The 24,213-nt window shown below is 38.9% G+C and overlaps 1 protein-coding gene across 5 annotated transcripts in view; it reads right to left on the bottom strand.

Moving 5' to 3' along the window:
- Positions 1 to 1,552: 1,552 nt before the first annotated feature.
- The window catches only part of CUNH18orf25 (chromosome unknown C18orf25 homolog), an 83,701-nt gene continuing 61,040 nt past the window's right edge, over positions 1,553 to 24,213 (bottom strand). For 2 of the 5 annotated variants that reach the window (XM_036244267.1, XM_036244268.1), the window contains exons 3-4: positions 21,510 to 21,636; positions 9,365 to 12,832 (exon numbers count right to left, since the gene is read on the bottom strand). In XM_036244267.1, coding sequence (XP_036100160.1) covers positions 12,643 to 12,832; positions 21,510 to 21,636 — 317 coding nt within the window. In that variant the 3' untranslated portion in view covers positions 9,365 to 12,642. Of the gene's footprint in view, positions 1,627 to 4,883; positions 4,952 to 6,355; positions 6,440 to 9,364; positions 12,833 to 21,509; positions 21,637 to 24,213 lie in introns of those variants that run through there. The other 3 variants (XM_036244265.1, XM_036244264.1, XM_036244266.1) reach the window with 3 other exon arrangements.

Below are 24,213 nucleotides of genomic sequence, written 5' to 3'. Positions count from 1 at the left end.
CCACAAAGTCCTGAAGATTCAACCTCTTAAACGTATTTCTTCATTCTGACCTCCCTGCTCTCTTTCCCACCCCCTTGATCCAGCCTTCTCCATTCATCTGTTCAATTCCTGCAGAAGCTTCCTAATCAAATCCCCCACTTCCAACCTCAATTCTCCTCTAAATCATGCCCTCGCTGTACTGCTAGAAATAGCTGCTCTTCTTCCTCCCCTCCATACAAGACCTCTGAGCTCCCATCGTTTCAGAGGTACACCTTTATTGCACTGGTGCATTTTTCAAAAATCCTCACCTGAGGACATGCTGAGAGGGAGAGACAGACAGACAGACTTCAATGTGAGAAACGATTGGTTGTCCTGACCAGGGATCCAACCTGCAACCCAGGTATGTGCCCTGACCTGGAATGGAACGGGGAACCTTTCAGTGCACAGGACAGTGCTTAACCAACTCAGCCACTCAGGCTGGGTGCATTTATGTGTTTAGATGTTCCTTTTCTGCTTCTAAATGTAGACTTTTTTAGGGTAACGGACACGTTCCATTGGTGGAGACCAATACCCAGAGTGCCTGGGTACATCAGTGAGGCATTCAAGGCCCTTGCTGCATGGCTCCCAACCGTGTCTCGAATTTACTCCCCACTACTCACCCCTGTACCCAACTAGCAGTTCGCCTATTGAGCCATGCTTTCTCACCGACATGCTCTCCTGAGCTTTGTACCTAGAACACCCTCTCACAACCTCCACTCACTACTCCCCTCAACCCCATAGTTCCTCCCCATCCTGCAAACCTAGCTCCACCATCACCCGCTCATTCCACCCCAACACTGGCTTATGAAGCCTTCTCTCCCCTCTTCCTGCATTGAGCTGTCTTAGTGCTCATCAGGCTTTGTGACAATGGTTTGTTACACCAGCCAGAGCAAGTTACTTGAGGGGGAGGAGTGGCTTCCAGTCACCTTCATGTCCCTGGGGTCTGGCTCAGTGCCTAGCACATAGCAAGTGTTTACTGTTTGCAGAACCAGTGAAATTTGCATGGTACAAAGGTAGACAACTGGCAGCCTGCAGGCTAAATCAGGACAGCAGACACGTTTTGTTTGGCCCACACTGGCTGAGCTAGACCACAAAGGACTGATGGGGTTACAGGGGAGATGAGATGATGGCACAGAATTGGCCTTCGTTTGCTTTGGTTGACTGTCTAACCAACCAGAGAGATGTATTCAGGCAATATATCAGACCAAGGACACAAGTGACCACAGTTCCCTGGGGTGCACTCTGTTCCATAGAACACTTACCTGCAGTTCCAAAGTCTCAGCAGCCCATACAAAATAAGGGCGGGAGCCCCAGAATGTCCCAGGCCCTCTGCTTTTTATTCCATGCCAGAAGGGCCCAGGGGTGGGGAGAGGGAAGTGGGGAGGAGGGGACAGCACAGGTCTGCTCTATTTTTATATCTTCCTGTACCAACAGGTCTATTCAAGCTGTATATCCAGCAGGTCTGACCATGGCCACACAAGAACATCTACAAACCAGAAATTTTCACATTTATATCTTTAAAATCCAGAGTTCCGTTTTCTGTTGCAAGTCCACAGATCTGGCATCATCAAGCCTGTACTCTCTCATGGCAAGGGATGCAGCTTTCCCCTGTGGACAAAGAACAAACTGCTGTTTGCCACACTCCCCGCTTGTCTGGCCCAACGCATTACTCCCACTACCGGCCTTGCTCCTGTAGTCCCTTGAGTCCCTAACTTCTAGAGAGCTTTGAATCATCCTATGCTATTCTATTACCTTATGTGATCACCTCGCCCATACCCCTTCGTAGATAAACAAGGTGAGATCCATAAAGGTGAATGACCTTGGTAGGTCACACAACTGGTTAGCAATGAAGGCAGGACTCAGGTCTAGATCTCAGGACTTTGGCCAATCCATGCCAGCTGTACTCCACTTCTGTTCCCAGAATGCTGCTATGAGGCTGTCAGCAGCCTACAGACAAGTTTTATTTGGTCTACATGCTTCCCAGCCGAGTTAGCCAAACAAGGACTGGTGCAGGGCTGGCAAGACTGATGGCATGCACTTGGCCTCCATTCATTTTCTCCTTATAACAATCCCAAATGGCAGGTACCGTTTTCCTCATTTTATGGTGAGGAACCTGAGGCATAGACAGGCTAGGTGAATGCTACATTGATATTCTGATGGTATACACTAGTTTGGTTCTATCAGCTGTGAAAATAATGACATCATTTTTTTTAACCCTCACCTAAGGATGTTTTACTGATTTTAGAGAGAGGGGAAAGGGGATGGAGAAAGAAACATCAATGCATGAGAGAAAAAAACATCAATCAGTTAGTTCCCATACACACCCCCACAGGAGATTTAACCTGCAACCTATGTGCCCTGACAGGGAATTGAACCAGCAACCTTTTGGTGCATGGGACAACGCTCCAACCCACTGAGCCACACTGGCCAGGGCTAAAATAATGTCATCCTTTAGCTGCAGTTGACAAACAGTTCCTGCCCTGAGCCTCCACAGCATTCCCCACCACCCAGTGGCTCCCCAAAGAGCCACAGCCCAGCCACAATTGGGCCACTCTTATGCCGGTCACACTCCCAGTGCTAGTTCTGACTGGCTGGTGTCTGTGCTCAAAGGATTTGGACTACTTCACTGCTGAGCAAAAAGTTCGCATTTTTAATGGTACAAATTTTTAATGTCACAACAAGTGAATGTTCTCTGCCAGAAGCCCAAAGAGCTTATCAGAATTTAGTCATCTACTTTGGGATGTGGAAAATTACTGAATGGATGAAAGAGAAGACGTATTGCCCAGGACTGCCTAAAGCCAAGGTCCCAACACATTTTCTACCTCAGTACCTCCGAGGGACACCAAACTCTGAGCAGAAAATGACAGTGGTTCGCAGCCCGAAGCAGCAGCACAGGGAAAGGGGCTTGTACAGTGAGAAACGGCCCCACCTCCAGCCCCGTGTGACTCACGGCCCAAAGGATGCGGCCAGGGCCACTTGGCAGGATGTCAGCCTTCAGAAATGGTCCTGCAGGGTAGCTGCACACTTTCTGGGCAAAAGCCAGGGGCAGGTCGCAGGACTTCATAGGCTCCGGTCCTGACCTTGCCCTGAGGGCAAGCATTCACATTTCAGTGGGCAATGGTTGGTTTCTTTCTGAGTAATCTTCACCCGGGGGTGGCAGGTTTGCACATGGAAACCTCAGCAGGTCACATCTCTCTTCACAAAGGGTAGGTCAGGGCAGTCTGTACTCAGTGAGGAAGCTGGTCATTCTTGCCTTCATCTTGGTCTAATGAGTTCCTTTTCACAGCTGGGTTGCAACTTCCTACTCTTGAATCCCCCAGTATCTAAACCCAGTTTCTGCAGATTAACAATTTACAGCATGGTAGCCCCAATTCTAAAGGTAATTGGCATTTTTTATGAGAGCTTTATTGATATATAATTATACATCATTGATATATACCATAAAATTCACCCTTTTAAAGTATACAGTTCAATGGTTTTTAGTATATTCAGAATGGTGTACCATTACCTATGGAATCCTAGAATATTTTCTTCACCCCCACCCCGAAGAAACCTCTTACCCATAGCAGTCACTCCCTATTTTCCAGCTGCCCCAAGCCCTTGACATCTACTAATCTAATTGGTTTCTGATGATTTGTCTATTCTGGACATTTCCTATAAATGAAAAAAATACATGGTCTTTTGTAATTGGCTTAACATTTTCAAGGTTCATCCATGTTGTAGCATGTATCAGTATTTCATTCCTGCTATGGACAAATAGTCCTCAGTGGTATGGTTACAGGATACTTGGGTGGTTGCCACCTTTTGACTATTAAGAATAATGCTGCTATATACATTTGTGTACAGATTTTTGTGTTTGCATTTCTTTTGGGTGTATACCTAGGAGTGGAATGGCTGGGTCATATGGTAACTGTGTTTAAGCATTTGAGGAACAGTCATACCATTTTCAAAAATGGCTACGAGTTTACCTTCATACTGGCAGTGCATGAGGGTTCAGATTTCTGCACTTCACCACCATTTGTGGTTTTGACCTGGGCTCCGAGGCTAAGGTGACTAGATTCCATTCTGATATAGGCCCCTTGGCTAAGGCAACTAAATGACTCCATTTTTATCATCAATGGCCCTTCCTCCATATTTTTCCAATAATAGTTTAATTACCCCTAGAAGTAAAGGAATTTTGCCTAAGGTTATGTTGTCCCATGTGTTGGGAGGTATTTGCAGTTTCCAGATACTGCAAATCATGAGCCCAGTGAATAATGCTAATTTTGACTTCTATAATCGCTGTAACACCCACTACTGCACCGGTCCCCTGGGGGGAGGGGAGCAAAAGGAGGATGGAACTTCTGTCTTTAAAATCAGATGAGCAAGAAGAATCGGGGCTGAGGATCTGGGGAGGCTGTACCTCCCCCAGCCCGCGGTGTAATGAAGTGCTCCTTTACGATTCAGCTGTGCATCTCTGGTCATCTTGCTGACACGTTACAACAGTTTGACTGACACTTTGGTTCTATCTGTCCTCGTAAGTGTGAAGTTGTACCTCACTGTGGTTTTAATTTGCATTTCTCTGATGACTAATGATGCTGAGCATCATGTGTTACTGACCAATTATGTATCTTCCCTGGAGACATGTCTATTCAGAGCCTTTGTCCATATTTTTTTATTGAATTATATTTTAATACAAGGCCCTCATCAGATATAAGATTTCCAAATATTTTCTCCCATTCTATGGATTGTCTGTTCACTTTCTTGATGGACAGCATCTTTTGAAGCACAAAATTACTTTTGATAAAGAAGAATTTACCAAATTTTGTTGTTGTTGCTTGTGTTTTTGGGGATACATCCAATAAGTGTTGACGGCACCTAAAAGGAACTGGCTTCAGATCTTATTCATTCCCACTAATACCATCTGGAAAGTCATAAGGGGCTTTCACTCTTTCTACTTGAGACAGAGGAAAAAATAATTTTATTATGAAATGTCTAAGATATCCATAAAGGTACAAAGAATAACATACATCTGCGTCCCCACTACTCAACTTAAGAAAGTTTACCAATAAAGTCTGTGACCTCATCCAACCTCAACTCTGGAGGTAACCATTACCCTAAGTTTGGTGTTTATTATTCTCATGTATTCCTTTATACTCCTACATGTGTACACGTGCTTTATCAATTAGTAGTACTGGTTTGTCTTTTTAAACTTCGTATAAAAAGCATCATGTAGTTAATATTCTGCCACTTGCTTTCCTCCACATTGTTGAGATTTATCTATGTTGATATAACTGGTATAAGTATATAAATATAACTCTAGTTCATTAACTTCTGCAGTGGCTGAACATCGTATAAATACATTATTTATCTGTCCTATAGTTGTATATTCATGTTGAAATGGCCAAAAACTGGGGAAAGTGACACTAAGCAATTTTGAGCACATAAACTAGTTTCCCTAGAACCATGACTTTTCATTATCTTTTTGACTGAAGCCCATAGTAAAAAAATACATTTTATAGCTCAACCCTATGCACATATACATTTATTTGTGTGTAGATGTACATCAGTATGTATCAAAATGTTCACAAAGTACTATCTCCTACTATTCTTTATGTTGCTATAGCTCCTTAAATATATAAACAAAAGATTTACAGACATTGAATTGATTTTATGACTTCTCTATTTGGATACCATCACTATTTAAAAGCTGCTCATGACTATCATGCCAAGGAGCGGAACTGCTGGGTCATAGGGTGTCTTGGCTCGGGCTGCCATAACAAAGTACGATAGAGTGGGTGGCTTAAACAACAGACATTTTTTTCCCCTCAGTTCTGGAGGCTGAAAATCTGAGACCAGGGTGCCAAGTATGGTTGGGTTCAGATGAAAGCCCTCTTCCTGTCCTACAGGCCTTCTAACTTTGTCCTACCACATAAGACTCTCCTCTTCTTAGAAGAGCACTAATCCCATCATGGAGGCTCCACCCTTTTGCTTGCCCTAAACGTAATTGCCTCCAAGGGCCCTACCTCCAAATAACATCCCATTGGGGAGTAAGGCTTTTTAACATATAAATTTAGGGGGGACAAAAACATTCAGTCTATAGCTTGAGGTAGACACATATTCAGCTTTACTAGACAATTGCACTCTTTTCCAAAATAGTTGTAGCAAATTATGCTCACACAAGAAGACAAGCAAGTTGGTGGATTTCAACCTACTCCCAGCTGATCTGCCTATGTGAAATGGCATCCTGTAATGTAAGTATGCTTTTCCATGATCAGTAGGGAGCCCGAGCATCATTCCTATGTTTACTGGCCATCTACATTTTCTTATTCCATAAACGATGAGACAGGGAACCTACCCACAGAAAATGTTTCCATGGCTATTTCAGAGCCTGAGCTGGAATGCATACTCAAATGTGTGGTTCTGGTGTTTAAATCTGCCACTGGCGAAGAGAAAAGGGAACCAATCAAACATTACCTTCTCAGGAAGACTTTCTTTTCAGGGCAAAGCAAGTAGAATCAGCAGGGGTAAAAAAAAAGAAGAAAAGCCAGGTAAAGAGGTTTTGTTTTTCTTAAAGCTAAAAAGCCCTTATTTGAACCACAGGAAAAAAATCTTCTCTTGCAAAGTCTAGCTATATAAATCTGGATACGCTGTTCTTATTCTGTTTTCAGCCTTCCAATCTGCACAATTAGGCTAACAATCTGTACTACTTCTTACCCTATGTGGAAATTTTGAAATAAACATTCTTTTAAAACTTTGAAAATAAAGAGTTTATAGAAATTCAAGGTTCTGTGAGCATTACTCATCCAATGCCTTCCAAAAGCTTGTGAGATGACAGAACTGTGGGCCTCTGAACAGCTTTTTGGAATAAGCAATTCTCCTGAATTCCTGCCTTAAAAGCCCAACGGCTCTGAAAAACAATAAATTTTCTCCTGGGCAATTATATCCCATCCACAGCCCTACCTTTCAGTCTCCAAAAAACAAACAAACAAAAAACCCTAAGTAATTCTTCATTTTACAGGTACAGAAATGAAATCCCTCAGTGGTCAGATGCCTTTCTGGAGTCTCCTGTTCTCTGGTTCAGGCATTTTATACACTAGCAACCCCACCCTCTGGGTCTGATCCCCCTCCGGCTGCAGGTGCCTAGATCCACCCTAACGTCAGACTTGCTTGCTTAGACGCGGTCACTACACTCCACCTTCCCACTCTTGAGATGAAGCAATCCTGGAAAGGAAACAAGTGACTGCTCTGAGATGTCAATTACCAAATCACACAGGGAAGTTAGTACCAAATAGCCTTTTACCAAAGAATAATTAGCTAGGTCAGTGTAATTTACAATGAAGGGGTATTCCCAACAAGCAGGCCACCAGCTGCCGCCGCCACATCTTCTTTCTGAGGTCTGACTTCTCTGGCAGCAGGCACTCATCCTTTACTTACATCCACCCCACCAAATGGGATCTCGAGGCTTGGCAGAAAGAGATCCCTGCTGCCTGATGCCATCTCCAGCTGGAAGGCATGCCACCTGCAGAGTGGCAGCTGAACTGAGCCAACAGTGTCACAACCTAACCTCCGCTGAGTCAATGGGGTGCTCGGTTTGCATCACTTGTATTTTTTTATTGAGCTACTACTGCCTTCTTTCCCTCAGGCAGATCCTCCCAGCCAAAGCTCCACTGTAGCCCAGAACCTTCTCTCATTCTGTGAATCAATGCTCCCAAACATGGAGTCAAGCAAGTGAAGAAAATTATACCTGCCAATGACCTAAGAGGATTGCTCCTTCATAGATTAGTAACATGGTTAAAACAAAACCTAAAAGAAATTCACCTTGGTTGCAAAATTGGAACTGAATAGATATTTATATACATTTGGTAAAGATTTATAATTTTTCTGTTTGGACTAAAGTTATAAATAGCTGTTATCTACTGTGAAAAACATGCAAATAAGGGAAGGGAAGACCAAAGCCAGCAAAGATAGAAGGACCAGAATGAGATTAAGTACCACCCATGGATTATTTTACTTACTTATTATGTCTTGTCTAATTTTCAAAAGGACAGCATCCAAGGAAAAAAGGGTTAAAAAGCAAGGCTACAGGTAAACAGTTTTCTTCTCAAATCCACGAAAGAAGTGTCCCATAGCAAGCAATAATATGTTTAGATCTCAGATACAAGATGGTATAGAAGAAACATTTCAAAAAACTGAAAACATTTTCTAATTGTTAACAGATCTCTTTCTAGTGTAAGAAGCACTAAAAAATTCTTAGGAACATTAAGAGATCCAGGAGTGTATGGTTCCTCATTCTCCTTTATGTGAAGTTACAAAAGTCATGAGATGTTAATATGGTAGTTTCTATAATTTTGACAACCAAATAAAAAAAATTGAAAATAGAACCAAATTAGTACAGAAGAGTTATTTTGGCTATTTTGAAACACCCTGTATTTGCTTCATTGTTCAACCACGTGCAAAGTGCATGCAGATTGTGTTTTACCCTGGTGCTCTGGTCTCTGGGAAGTAACTGTCAACTGAGTTTTACTCCCAGGAACAAAGGTGCTTGGCACTGAGAGCCATCAGCCCTTTTGAAATCTCATGGTCCTAGCTGGAAGGGGTGGGGGGCTGCATTACAGGAAAGCTAATGCAAAGTTATTTTTTATCTAGATCTAACACATCAGAGGACACTTGCAAAACATTTTGGAAGTAGGATACAGCCACTGCTTGGAAAAATCAGGTATCTTATAACAGTAAGATCTGTTACCAAAATATAATCCACCTCACATCCAAAAACTAACTTAGGAGCTGCTCCAGGCACCATCTAATTAACTGAAGCAGATAGAGAAAAAAATCCTCAGAAATTATTATTGTTTAAATACACTCTATTTTATTTTTGTCTTAAAATAGTTTAACCTTTATGCTACAGACTTATTTCAAAAAACAGAAAATCTTATCTTGCACCAAAAAATATATATATAACACTCTGTTTTATTATTTTTTTCTCCAAAGACCATTAAATACTAAATGGAAACAAAAACTAAATAATGAATGTAAAGAAGAACCAAATTTTGTTTTAAAAACTAGAGTTGCACATTTTAAAACATAAATCTAAGCAATGATTTGTCGTCACTGCATCAAGTCCACACTCACACTCCAGCAACAGCAGATCTGTTCACCACCAAGTGCATGATTCCTAGCCATACAATGGCTAACATTTCATTTTCACGGTAAGAGGAGCAAAAGGCTTCAATGACCTTTGTACTCTTTGAAAAAAAAAAAACAAGAACAAAACAACAACAAAAATATTTCCTAGTTATCCAGTGATTTTTTTTTTTTTTAGATCACTACCCTTTAAAGTTTGTTAAAAGAATAGGTACATAGTGTTTTAAATAAAATGAAAAAAAAATACAACAGCATTGGACTAAAATACGTGATTATTTTAAACAAACAGTGCACAATCTGAGGAAGTTTGGTTAGGGTGCAATCATTTTTATATATACATGGAAGTCACATCATACACATACTAGAAAACAGGGATATGGGGCTCTCTGCCTTAAAAAAAAAGTTAAACCAGAAGACAAAATTGTCTCCCCAGCTTTTTCAAAAACTGTGACACAGTACAAAAAAGCAGGCAACAAATTCATTTTTAAGTTACCTATGGTGCTAACCTGCTCAAAGTAACAATGAACAATTGATTCAATTAGTAAATCAGATAGTTCATATTCACAATTGATAATAAAACAGTTTAAGGGATGCTCAATTATAAAGAATAATGGAGTCCATTCAGTCTGGCCCCTTCCAACAAAATGAAAAGACAAGTACTGGTGAGCAGCAATTCCACATTACAGGGCAGTCATGATGATGTAATAAATAGCTGGTTAGTGCTCTGTGGTTTCAAACTGGGTGGAGGGGAGACTTAACCAAATTAGTGCCATAAACCAATCTGTGACCTAAGTGCACCATTTAGAAGAAATACTACTTTGAATGGACAATGTTCTATGAAGAATAAAGAAGTATTTATGCTACCAAATGCAAACTTTGGTTAAAAAAGATCCCCTTACAAGAAATTTCAAATGTCACAGGAGTTGTTTACCACAGAATTTTGTCATTAATACCTTGCCAGAAACCACATTCCTACTCTACTGGATCTGGCAATGAAAAAAGAGCTGGAACAGAGTCTCTCTATAGTTAGTATGTGGAAAAGTTCCCATCTAGTAGGGAAAAAAGCTGACTGTCTCTACTGTCCCTTCCCCACCCTTTTTGCATCTTAATTTCTAATGATCTGTTCTGGTACATCAACTCAAGTAGGCAGGGTGCTGGGAGAGGCACAGGTGAGGACAAAGTGCAACCTGTTGTAAAAGCAAAAGGCCAGGAAAGAGCTGGGTTACAGCTTCACTCTGTCCCCAATCCACAGTGCACACAGCACACCAAAAGAATCCTCTTTAGGAGGATGACTACTAGGGGCTAAAGAAAATATGTCATGGGAAATCACCAGCTCTATGAAACTGGACGAACATATCATTAACATTAAGAGTACATAACGCAAAACATTCTATGGGGCTCTACCCTGATACTGGGGACAAAATAAGCTGCAATAACTTCAAGTCAAATAATCCATTCTATTCTTTCCCAATGATTTTCCTGAAACACACAGACCAGAAATTGTACATTTCTGCTTTGTCTAGCATTTTAATTCAAGTCAAAACTAACATGTAACAGTAAAATTTAATAAATTAATCCTAAAGTAAAATGTAAAGGTCCAATGATACACCAGTAGTGAATCTGCAGAAGGTCCTATTTTGCTCTGGCCTCTGGGTCTTTGGTTTTTGTCTAGAACTGTGGTCATGTGAGAGACTTGAGATATGAGGTGCTAAAACTGGAGATCAGTTATCTTTTAAAGGCCTGATCTATTAAAAGTAGATTGACAGAAAAATAAAAAGATGAAGAACAGAGGCCACATCAATATTATCAGAGAAGCTCCAAGAACACATGCTGAAATACACTCCCAGGGAAGAGGTGTATGGAAGTAAAGCAGCAGGAAGAAGAGTAAAGGAACGACTGGTCTTTCCGAAACATAAACAAAGGCCAGGCAGGTGGAGTCTTGTGGTGCATGCGCACGCAGGGGTTGTCTCATTCATCTCAGCGGCCCCACAGCACGCAACCCGCAAGTGCCTTATGCGGAACAGGCACTTAGTAAATGAGTGTCTACTGAATGAAACTAAGAAACGGTAGTTCTCATGCTCTTATGATAAGGAAGAGCCAGCAAGGTGTTGGGAGGGAGGCAAAGGGCTTTAGCAACATTATGTGGTAAAAATGGAACCAAAAACTCAAAAAAGGCCAAGAAAAAGTGTAGTAAAACAAAAGGTAGGGTCTTCTAAGCCAATATTACTTCATTCCTCCTTGTGCACAGTACATAGTGTTTTAACTCTAGGTATTGCTTGTAAAATAATTCACTAGTAACTATAACATGTCATAGGAAAAAAGGTAGTAACTAATGCCACAAACTCTAACACTGGTATTTCCTGAATTCCCTGAAGCTCCTACTACCCTTTGCTATACCTTTTAGATACTGTAAAACCTACAGTGCCATTAATGTGCTTTGCATCTGGTTTCTTATGGTGTATTTTGGTTTTTCTAATTTTAGATGGTAGAGGAGAAAAATACCCAATTATAGAATCAGGTAAATTTCAGCTCAAGTTTGAACAGTTGTCGAATATCTTTTATGGAGAGACCAGCCATGAAAAAAGGCACTTTCCTCTCAGATTTACAAGTGCCCAAAGCCTTAGAAGCCACACAACTCTGTATATTCTAGCTAAGTAACAGGTTTCTATGTTCTTCCGTTATTTGAATAAATCAGGAAAAAAAAGGTGAGGAAGAGACATTTTCCTACTGATCTCTCAGTACTCTGTTCATATGCCCAGAAAAGCTCGTGGTGGCTATCTATCCAAAATGCCTCGGCCACAAAAGAAGACATTTTCCAAAGAGTTATGAATTATTGCAACAAAGAGACCAATTAAGTCATCGTAGCAGTACTTATAAATACAAAGGGGCATGTCAATTATCCGTGATGTGGAAAGTCAGCCAGGAACAAAGTCAGGAAAGAAGTTAGAAGACTTAAGCTAAAAGAAAAGTAATACTTTTGTCTTCTATTTCTAAGGACAGGTTTCCAAATGCACATGCCCTACTAGGTGCCAATAAGGACCTGACTAATATGTGTGCAAATGCCCTAAGGTGGGAGTGCCAATGGGTGGGCTGACAGTGGTCAAGTCTAGATATTAATTTTATTACACAGAAAAATAAATACAAGATTCAAACACTAAAATTCATTTTACCTGGTAATTAAAATATTATTCTAAAAGGAAGGCAGAGCTTCCTAAGAAAAAAGTCACTAAGTAAAATGAAGTTGTCTAATAAATTCATCATTCTCATATTCCTACTGAGGGAAAGAAATTCTTTTCTCTGTAATTAAGTTATTTTCCTAAGTGACTTCTTTAATTTACATAAAAGAAAGAAAAAAAGGAGGGGGGCAATTTTCCATGATTTTTGATTATACAAATGCCACAAACAGCTTCTGAGGCTGAAGCTATGACAATGAACTTCCATGTCATAAAGAGGAGGAGGAAGTGGAAGGGAACAGTGCAGAGGAAACACAGTGACATTGTATTACAGTAGGTATTTACGTCTGCTATCCTCATCCAAGGTAAGGTCAACAACTTCTGCAGGCGAAGCCCAAGTCTGCTGGGGAGTCACAGCAGTCCATGACTGTGTTTGCCGGTTGCTAACATACGGCGTGCTCGAGCCATGCTTCCATGAAGAGACACTCTGAATCACACCTCCTCGAGGATGGACACACCTGCAATTAAGATAAAGAGCAAAAGCATGGCTAACCATAAGAAAGAGAAAAGGCAATATAGCTTCACTAGTACTGATCAATACTTTTACTGAGATCAATCTACTATGCAAGTTCATGTAATCCACAACCAATATTCTTCCTTTTTTTCCTCCCTCCCTCCATGTCTGTCTGTCTGTCTCCCCTCCTCTCTCCCCCGTCTCTCAGTTTAGCCTAAAAAAGGTCAAGAGTTCTGTCCCAGTCAGAAACTCCTGAGTTATGTCTAGGTCTGTTATTGATAATGGATAAGATGATGTTTCTCTGAACTCACTAAAAACCTCTGAATCTTCAGGACTGGACACCATATAAATCCAGAACATAATGAACATGCCCAAACAATCTTAGTCTGAACAAACGAAACAGTAAGAAATATAAGTGAAACTTGTTCTGAAAATAAGTCCTGTGCCATATTTGGTAATAACACCTTCAAAGACAGTAATAGTAATATCCCTTTACAGATTAAATTTCTAAAAATCCATAAGTACTAGGTCATGCATAAAGGATCAATCTCCCTCATTCTGAAGGTCACAACACAAACACCTGGCTCCTTCATCAAACCTTCTTGTGCTTTAGTTCAGCGTAAGTAACAAGTACAGTTTAGGTTCTCTAAAGGTTAACAAGTAGTCGCTCAGTTTCGATTCTCTACAAGTACTCTATTAAAGGAACAGAACTGACTTGCTGATGAACCTCACCAGGAGTTCATTGGAAGAAAATTATTTCAGAAGTTCTAACACTGAATTTCACATTCCAGTCAAATGATAAGACTGTGAGCCTCCAGTTTGAACAACTAAGTTTTGATTCAAGTGAGAGGAAGGCAGGAAACTTCAAGTTATCATTGCTACTTATGTTCTCACATCTAAATTACTAACAAGTCCCTATGTAGCATGTGAGAGGTGACAAGTGGCATGATTCTAGTCACATAATCAACCACAGTGGAGCCTGAGCAGCTACTTTCACAACCAGTATACATTGAGTGATGCAGGATCACATGAGAATTCCAGCATTGATTCAATGCTACCTGCACCACCAAGTTCAAAGAACATTAGGGTAACAATGAATATGATTTAGTTGCAGAACCATCCCCAAGAACCTTAAGCTCCTGGAAAGAGTTCCTGCTCCTACAAAGGCTAACCTAAAAAACAACCTCCTTACCAAGAGAGGTGCTGAAAAACAGATTCGCAGGGGCCAGAGCAGGGGGCAGAATGTAGATTTGTTACAATACCAGAGACCTGACACCTCATAAGAAATTAGCTACGTAGGTACTAACCCAGGACTACTCGCTACATTTCAGAGATTTGCTAATGAAAAGCTTTAAATTAAGAGACATAAAGTCTAAAATCTAATCCAAATTTGTGCAACCCATTAAGTACACTCAGATTAAGTGATCATGTAGTCACATAAGACTGTCAGCCAAAGGAGTCCATTCAACATTCACAGAAATTGTTTTTGTTATTTTTTAAACCCTCACCTGAGAATATTTTTCCACTAATCTTTTTTGGGGGGTTGGGGGTGAGAAAAAGAGAAACATCAAAGAGAGAGAGAAAAACATCAATGTGAGAGAGACACATCAAATGGTTGCCTCTCGCATGACCCTGATAGAGGCCAGGGATCAAACCTGCAACTCAGATCCATGCCCCTGACTGGGAATCAAACTTAAGATTCTTCAGTCGTCAGGCCAACACTCTAACCGCTAAACCAAACAGGCCAGGGCTATAGAAATGGTTTTAATGACTGACTGCAACAGAATACTAAGTTTATTAAGCAGTTTTACCTCATTTGATACTCTCAATAGACTTACAGGTAGACGTGGAAGTTACATCAATACTTTACAAACAGGGAACTGAGGACTAAAGAGGTTATATGATTTGTCCAGGGTCACATTGCTTGAAAGTGGAAGTTCAAAGAACTTCAAGTCAGGTCTGATTTTGGATCCTATGCTTTCCACGACATCATGCTGTCGCTTTACAAATGTGTATATTAAATTACGTAAGGCAAATAGTGACAATCAGCAGAGTGCAAAAATAGGCCCAGACTAACAATTTAAAAATGTAAAGTTCTTCAACAATTCAAAAGGTCATCTGTACAAGTACTAATTGAAGTAAAGCTGATACAAACTTAGAAGGAATTCAGAGAATGAATGGCTACAAAGAAAGTCCATGTAATCTTTGGCAGAATTCCTAGAAATACCTCTGCAGTAAGAGAAGTATTTATTCCCAAAAAAGTAGTAATAGAGTGTAACATCAGGTAGTTACTTTAAAGGAGATCTGATCCAATCTGCTTGTTTTATAGAAGAGAAAAGACAACTGCCCAGGGTCTTAAGCAAGTTAAGCATAAAACCAGAATAAAATCAGGTCTCCACTGGGGAGTTTATCTTCCACTAAGTAACTATGCCTTCCTCAGACTACACCTAAAGTACTATATTTGATTTTAAGGAACACTACCTCCTCCCTGGGGGGTCATTCAATAAATAGCAACGCAGATTCTAGAAAGTGTCCAGAATAGGAGAGTGAGAGGTTTAGAGACAGTATTTACTACTGAGGAATGGCTAAAGGAGAGAGAAGAATAAGGAAATGAGGCACTTCTTCAACTATCTAAGTTAGATCACTTCTGTGGTTATGTTACAAATGGTTCCAGTTATCGGAAACCAACTTGGGCTACTTTAAGCAAAAAGGAGAATTAGTTGGAAAGACACTGGCATGTCTCAAAAACATGAGGATGATGGAACAATTAGACACCACTCATCTGACTCAAGCCCCAACTTTCTCAGTCTGTTTCTCTTAGTTCAAATTTTTCAGTTCTCTAGAGATGTGATAATTCCATCTTTAGTCAAAAGCTTTCCAGGACCCTTATTAACTGCAGCTGGAAGGGCACTGTCCACAGAAGGGAGAATCATCACAGAAGGTGGCTACTCCACCTTGTACAGAGATCTAGAAAGCATAATAAGAACCATGAATCAGTTTCTGGAAGGCAAGTTTTCAATGATCATTACTATACAACAATTATAGTCACTATACAATGGAGTAAACTGCCTTTAAACATTTAAACAGGTGCTGGGCTACCTATTAGGATAGTTAAAGAGGATTCTAGGATGACTTCTAAGGTCATCAGTAACTTTATGATTTTGAACAATACAGACAAGACTTCCCCATTAAAAGTCAGAATAGTGCTTACAGGGAAAGAGGTGGGGAAAGGTCATGATAGAAAGGTGGTTCTATTTCTTCATCTGAGTGCTGGTTACTTAGGTATGAGCAGTTTGCAAAAATTAAAATGTACATCTGTAACCTCTGTGTGTATGTGTAAGCCAATAAAACAGTAGTTCTCAACCTGTGGGTTGTTACTCCTTTCAGGGTCGAACTACCCTTTCACAGGGGTCACCTAAGACCATCGGAAAACACATATTTCCGATGGTCTTATGAACTGAGACACCGCTGCTCTATCTGTCTCCAGGCGGGTCCGCCCACATGCAGATACACCACATACAACACGAGGAACTGTATTAAAGGGTTGTGGCATTACAAAGGTTGAGAACCACTGCAATAAAACATTCAAAATTTTTTTATGATTTAATTAAGTCAACCATCTTGAATAAATGGTAGCTAGGAGCTGGATGATGCATCTAACACTTTTTTTTTTTCAAGTTCAAGGAAAAAAGGTCAGGCTAGTAAACAAAAGGGTGCTGGAATAACATTTCAATTATTTTATAAGATGTTATACATTACAGACTAACTTCTAATAGATAAAGAAGAAAGAAATTTCAGGAGGAAATAGGACAATTGTGATGAGCCCTACAGAGATGTCCTATTAAAAAAAAATGTGAGTCTCAAAATTTTGTAAGGAAACTAACACAAAGCACAGATTTTCATGTATTATCACGTTCTTTTTCTTTTCCTACATTATGAAAGGCATGGGGTAGAAGCATACTCAGGTATTTTTTAATTGGTCCAATGCCAATTCTAGTGCAGATATAGGCTTTGTTCTCACGTCTGCATATGATTGGCAATGGATATAAAGCACTATCTCATCATATTTTGAGTCTTATAACTAAGAAAATGCTTAGACCTTATTTAAAAAAAAATACTTTATAAACAATAACTTTTGATAGAATAATTTCCTGCTCTTCATGCACTGAAACCAATTAATAAGAGATTTCACAATAGAAAAGAAGAAAAAAACAAAGAAGAGGGAAGGCTCTGATGGTCAGCTTCTGATACAGTTAACTTACTATTCCAGAAAAACACCATTAAAAATTAATCATTTTTGCTCTCATTTAGAGAGGCTGAAGGTGACCTCTTCGATAACACTCCTATTACTTTTCCTAACTGAGAATGAAATGAATCCTTGTGGCTTTAGAAAAATACTCATCTGTCTCCCTTGCCTTTTTAGGACTAATGTTAGCAATTGGTTCTAGGAAGCAACCAGACTCAAATGCAAAACCCTTCCCATAGCAATTCTTTTGCTAAGAGATGAACCAACATTTACACCAAAGACTACAGTGCAATGAGGTAGGGGTTTGATTATCACAAAAGCTTCAAAGAACAAGTAATGAAGGAACTGTTCCAACATAGTTTCATGACAGAAAGATCTGCACTATATGGATTCAATTTCCTAGGGCAATTACCATGGAGGCTGGTAGAAGAAGAGAAGGAGAAAGGACCAAAAACCAAGAAAAATATTGGCATAGGAATCATAAATTAAAACTGTTGGCAAAATGAAGTGGCACAGGACTAGAGAAGTTGGAAGTCTCTCATTGGCAAAGAACATCTCATGCAATGACAACATTTAATTCAGGAGTTCATCACAGCAATAACAAAGCAGCCATAAATGATGCATTCACTCACTAGTTGAAAAAGCATGCTTTCTAGTCTATGACTAGAACCACAGAAGTGAACACGTCAAAATCTAAAGTAAAGGAGCAGGAAAGATATTAACATGCAGAAAAACAAAAGCAATTGTTTATCAAATAATAATAATAATAATAATAATAATAATTGCATCACAACTAGAATTGCTAAGTACAAAGGTCAAACAAAATACTTCCGAATATGAAAAAAATGGTACCCAAAGCAAGCCAGAGCAACCACAATCCCAAAGAGAACTCAAAGACCAAGTCTGAGTTTTTAAAAAACTTTCAGAAAGCCCACAACAAGGTAGAATATCATAAGAAAAAAATAACAGGGTGACTAAATCCAAACAAAACATCTGTGCATGCAAATCAAACTAGAACAAAAAGATGTCGATCAAAACCTAAAACCTTTTTCCAAGTGATAACCCTGCCAGAAGCCCATCAATACTTCATAACTGCAACCCTAGACCTGTAAAAGAAATAAATTTCAGATGAGATACAGGCAGCCAAAGGGGCAATTCTAAAGCAACCAAGAAAACTCTCCCCCACCTGCTTCTCAGCTATTAAATCTCAATATTTGAAAGCCTATCGGGCTTCTCTTCTAAAGAAATAGAGAAAAAATTTCCAGAATAATAGAGTCAATGAGACTCTACTCAGTCTGCACCCAAAGACCAAAATAAAAGATAGTCCCAAAATGATACAAGAGTCAATTCAAAGTACTCTGATAAGATCTGTTAACTCCACATGCCATTGTACGAACAAGAACCACTGAGATTTCAGAATGGACTTGTTACCTCCAAGATATGACTTATCCAGGATTCAAACTAAAGAATCAGAATAAAACACATCTTTATACTTCAGATCATGTAAGAAAAACTCCTTAACAGTAATGTTATAGCATGCCATTTAAAATGTAGCTAAAGTCACTTGACTCAGTACAAGAGTGAAACAAACATGTCTATAGAAGAAAATGACAATCTGGATAAAAGGCCTGACAAGTTCAGAGAAGGGTGTACTAGAAATCATTTGTGTGTGTTGGAGGTGAGGAGGGACTTAGAATTTACATTTCCAAGTTTAATAGAAATATAATAATTTTAACTCCAGATACCAATAGTATTGGTAGAAAAAGAAGCAAAAGGTTCCATGATGAAAGAAAAGTTGAACAGAGAAACTGAAAATAAAGATGTCTGGCTCATTCTGCAACACTTAGGCATAATAAGATAGTCAAGAAGGGAGACTTGAGAGGAGTTACTAGAGAACTGGACCACGTAATATGTCTCACCAGAATAAGAGATTAGATAAACGACACAGGTTACTATCTACTCTTTCCTACTTAAGTAGGAACACATGAGTTAACAGTGAATTAAAATTTGAAATGTAACTCAAGAGGCAGTTGGTGAATGGATAATGTGTTCCTGGCACAACTGAAGATAATTTACCTACATCAGTCATCAGGCAGGGTAATCTATATAGAATGGAGTCTGCAATAAAAAATACTGTAATATTCTAGAAAGATCCTGACATGGGGCCTATAAGGAACAATGGTGAAATGAACTAAATAGACATATGCTGAAGGACTAAATCATAAGTTCTACTTCCTCATCAAATAGATAAGTCAGCTTGGAGGGAATAAACAGAAAAATAGAAGAGAACTTAATAGGTAAAAGTTTTTGAATAGGCAGAAAAAAGAGGAAAATATGAGATAAAGATTAAAGAATGAAAATTCTGTCCCACCAGAATAGGGAATATAACCATTAAAAAAAGAAAAAGGAAACAGCCATAGAGGAATATTTATGGCATAATAAAGGACAGAGAATGAAGTGGTAAGATAATACTAGTTCTAGTAAAAAGAACTGTCCCTCTTTTGAGGAGATGGCATGTTAAACTATGACCTAACTCTGTTTTCTTTTCTTTCTTTTTTTAAGCACATTTTCTCTCAATTTTTTTTCTTTATTGATTTTAGAGAGACAGGAAGAAAAAGGGAGAAATAGAAACATCTATGAGAGAACTGGCCACCTCCTGCACGGCCCCCACTGGGGATTGGGCCCACAACTTGGGCATGTGTCCTAACTGGGAACTGAGCTGGCAACCACTTGGTGCATGGGTCGATGCTCAGCCACTAAGCCACACTGGCCAAGGTTTAACTCTGTATTCTTAAATTTCCAATTGTTTAACTGAAAAATGCTCTCGGAGTATAACCAGTTTTCATTAGAAAAAGGCACCCTCAATTTCTGTGTATGTGTATTTCACCCCACTGTCCAATTCTAAATTCACCTTTTACAACAATAGAAGAAACACTGGTGTATGTTTTATTGCTAACCAAAGAGTAAAATCAGATCTAAGGGCAAGGTAATACAGCTATTGGAGAAATCAGGAAATCACAACTTAACTCTTGTGGCACAGGAGAAAAGTTGTTTGCTACACAGAATACAGATTTTCCAAAGTCTAACTTTTTGCCTTGTCTCTCTCTCTCTCTCTCTCTCTCTCTCTCTCTCTCTCTCTGTGTGTGTGTGTGTGTGTGTGTGTGTGTGTATTTAATCCTCACCCAAGGACATTTTTCCATTTTTTGTTCAGGTAGAGTGGGAGGGAGAGAGAGGGAGAGAGAGAGAGAGAGAGAAACGCTGACGTGAAAGGGACACATCAAGTGGCTGCCACCCGCACAACCAACCAGGACCAGGAACAAACTGCAATCAAGGTACACACCCTTAGCGAGAACCAAACCCAGGTCTCTCTGGATCACAGGCCGACGCTCTAACCACTGAACCAAACCGGCCAGGACTCTCTATGTATATTAAATGTTCCCCAGGAATACCTCTGAGGGCTGTAATTAATCCTTATCTTAAAGCAAAAGTCAGTAATTTCTTTTTCTACAAAGGGATACATAGTATCTTATGCTTTTGAGGGCTATAAGGTTATCTGTTGAAACTTCTCCACTCTGCCACTGTGGTATAAAAACACCCATAAACAATATGTAAATGAACAAGTGTGGCTCTGTCCCAAAAAAACTTAATTCATGAATAAATTTTATTTGGACTTCATATAGTTTTCACATCACAAAATATTCTTCTTTTGATTCCCTCCCTAACCATTTAAAAACGTAAAAACCGGGGCGGGGGGGCATATGGGGACAGGAGGAGGATGTCAATAGGGAGAAAAGTAGAAATATCTGTAACAAAAATTAATTAAGTAAATAAAATATAAATTTTTAAAAATGTAAAAATCATTCTTATTCTTAGCTCAAGGTCCATACAAAAACAGAAAGCAGGCCAGATTTGGCCAGTAGGCTAATTTGTTGACCTCTACCTTAAAAATGCCAAACTTCATAAATTATTTTCATAACTGGCTGTCTTGTAGCCTTTATTTTTATCCTGAGAAACAGGACTCCCTGAGTCACATAAACATCACTAGAAATACACTCTGTTAGCTATAGACCAAAGTAATTTGCAATTTTTAATGAAAGACCAGCAGAGGTGCTCTAAGAAACAAGCAAGAGAGGTATGATGTCAGATGCATATTTCCCAACTGTTTGCTCCTGATATATTTCAAGATAAAGTAAAAGGCAAGAAAATATGCATAAGAGGGGGGAAGTACAGTAATACTTATACCCTAAGAACAAAATCTGTCAAGCACTCTAAGCAAGAAAAACATCAGTTCTATGGCATACATATATGATCATGATGTTCTTGATATGAAACAATATGCAACACGTTCTGAAGCTCGTATCATGTCTAATCAAAAAGTGTTTAAGCCAAAGGAAGCTGAAAGAGAGTACCAGAATTCTCAAAAAAAAAATCCTACCTTGCATGTTCCTGAACTCCCACAATCTCCACTTCACTATCTGAAGAAGCAATATTAATTTCTTCATTGAGTGGTGCACTGCCAGCAGATGTCTTGTCACTTGCTAGGAATCCTGGATCTAAATGACCTGAGAGAGAAGAGGGGAGAAAATAAGCACTACATTTTGATTTCTTACAATAGCATAAACAACTCATTGAAAGACTTCTCATCCAGGTTCAATCACAGAAACAGAATGGTCTTATGAGATCTTGCCACAGCAAAACTGTTACCCATGTCAAATAAACCAGGTAGGGCACTGTTCTATTTGGAAAAAAAAATTTTTTTTTAATTGAAAATAATTCAACAGACCACATGCTCACAGCTAAAAGAATGTTCAAACAACATGGACGTACATGAAAGTAAGAACTCACTCTCTACTCATATTCCTTAGGAGAAAAACCTTGGAGTACTTTGATAAGTATGCATATCTAAATGTAGGTAAACATAAATAGTAATAATACTCTATATTTTGTTCCATAATGCTTTTTGCATCCAACTACAGTCTGTCTTTAAATGACCCACATAACAATTCTGTCATCACCTAGAGGGCAATGGAGTTCTCTACTGCTTTCCATTTCAATAGAACAAAATTCTACCAGAAAAGCTCAAAGGCATAAAACAAGAAAAGTAATAATTAATATCATGTTTATACTGAGATGCTTTATGAAAGACTTAATACTTTTCTCTAAATTTTAAACAAATTTAACAATTTTCTCTAAAGGAATGCAGATTTGACAAAATCTGACCCAAAACCACATATAAAAGGGAAGATCACAATTTTTGCTCTGAGCAACTAAAACATAACCTGTATGTTGTTGACAGTTCTCATTAGACGGACACAAATGACATCTATTACATAGTACAATAAAACACATTCTCTAACATCACAGGAAGCATGAGCTTCCACAGAATTCTCTCTCAAGAAAAGCTAATGACATACACAGCATCAAAGTACACAACTCTATAAACAATTCTAGCAAGAGTGAAAATTCAGCCTATGTTCCCAGTTCTGGAATGTTCTGACTTAAAAGGATGAATTTTAGAATATTTAGAAGTTAGCATGAATAAACAGTTACAACGGGTACAAATTTGCATTTACTCTTTAAATGGTATTTTTATTTAAATATATTGTCATCTGATACCAAGTTATTTCTCCGTATTAAAAAAAGTCCTTTGTGATACCTTACATAAACTAAACCAATGCCAGTAAGATTTATACACATACAACTCTCCCTTCCCCTCATCTCACTCTTTCAAATGCTTTAAGGTCATTGAGAAATCTTGTACTTTCAAACTCCTGCCAACTTTTAGTGTAACATTTCTGAAAGTTATAGGTAGTCCCAAAGCAAAAGCCTTACAATTTTTATATCCTTTGACCCTGTAATCCCACCCATGACAATTCAGCCTAACCAAAAAAACTAACTAAATAAAATGTTATGATGTCCAAAGGCAGACACTACAGTGCTATGTAAAAACCTGGGGAAATATATGAACATTGTTAAGTGTCACACATAACACTATAAAAATATGTAGGTGCTGGGTAAAAGCTGTTGAAAGTAATCAAGTGTGAATACAATTGTAGGTCTTTTTTACAATTCTTTAGTATTATTTTTACTTTTTCCGATTGAAAATGATGCATATGTAAGAAAACAGAAGATTAAAAAGCTTAAAATGGCTTCTAGATACAACTGGTGATTAAGATATTACAATCTAGATACAATGGTTCTATGACTGGCAGTGAGCACTCATCTTTGAACCCTACACACAAAACATGGCATTCGCCACACAAAATCCAGTCCTGTTAAAGCTTGTGGCTGCCTAAATGGAATTTGGTTAAGTTTAGATCTGATAATTGCTCTGACAAAACAACCTGTTAATTTAATTATAAACCTAGATTCTTGCTCTAACTCTAATACATTGCTTGTGGCCACGTCTTTTATCCAATTTCTACTTTAATGTGGTCATCACTATTGTCATGCACACTATTCCTCACTGCAGCTCTAGATAAGTCTCTCTTTTTTTCAATTATTTTGTCTTGCTTTGTGCAGCTATAACAGTTTACTTCATTTGTTTGTTCTTACAATAAATACTTGTTTATAACATGCTATGCACTGTGCTAATAGGTAGGACTACTACGAAACAAGACAGGTGTGCTCTCTACCCTCAACAAGCTTATAATATAGTAAAACCTCAATATAACAGACTAATTTGGGCAAGGGGGTGTCTGTCAAAGCCAAAAGTCTGTTACATAATAATGTAGGTTTTCCGAAGGCATATGTTAAAAAATTGACAAATTAGTTAGTTTACCTGTTTTTACTTATGTAGACACATTTGTGTAAATAAAATCACGTATGTATGAAGTTTAATTTCACAGAAAAGTTTTCTATATGTATTACAGTAATTTTAAATTTATACTGGATAGGTCTAATAAATGCCTGCATTCACCAGTCCCTGAGAGTAAACAAATGCACACGGCTGCTGCTGGAAGTCACGACACTCAAAAATAGAGCCAACTACCCCAGCTCGATGTGGTGTGATCAAGTCCTAATCATTCACTGGACACTGCTTACAAGTGGTGACTCTTGGATTTAAATATGTAGACCATAGTTGTAGACATATAATATTTATTTGTCTGCAAAATTACTACCATGTTTTTCCTAACATA

The sequence above is a fragment of the Molossus molossus genome, unplaced genomic scaffold (genome assembly GCF_014108415.1).
Source record: "Molossus molossus isolate mMolMol1 unplaced genomic scaffold, mMolMol1.p scaffold_m16_p_6, whole genome shotgun sequence".
Taxonomy (NCBI): Eukaryota; Metazoa; Chordata; class Mammalia; order Chiroptera; family Molossidae; genus Molossus; species Molossus molossus.
The sequence above is the reverse complement of the archived record's forward strand: the minus strand, read 5'-3'. Positions and strand labels throughout refer to the sequence as shown.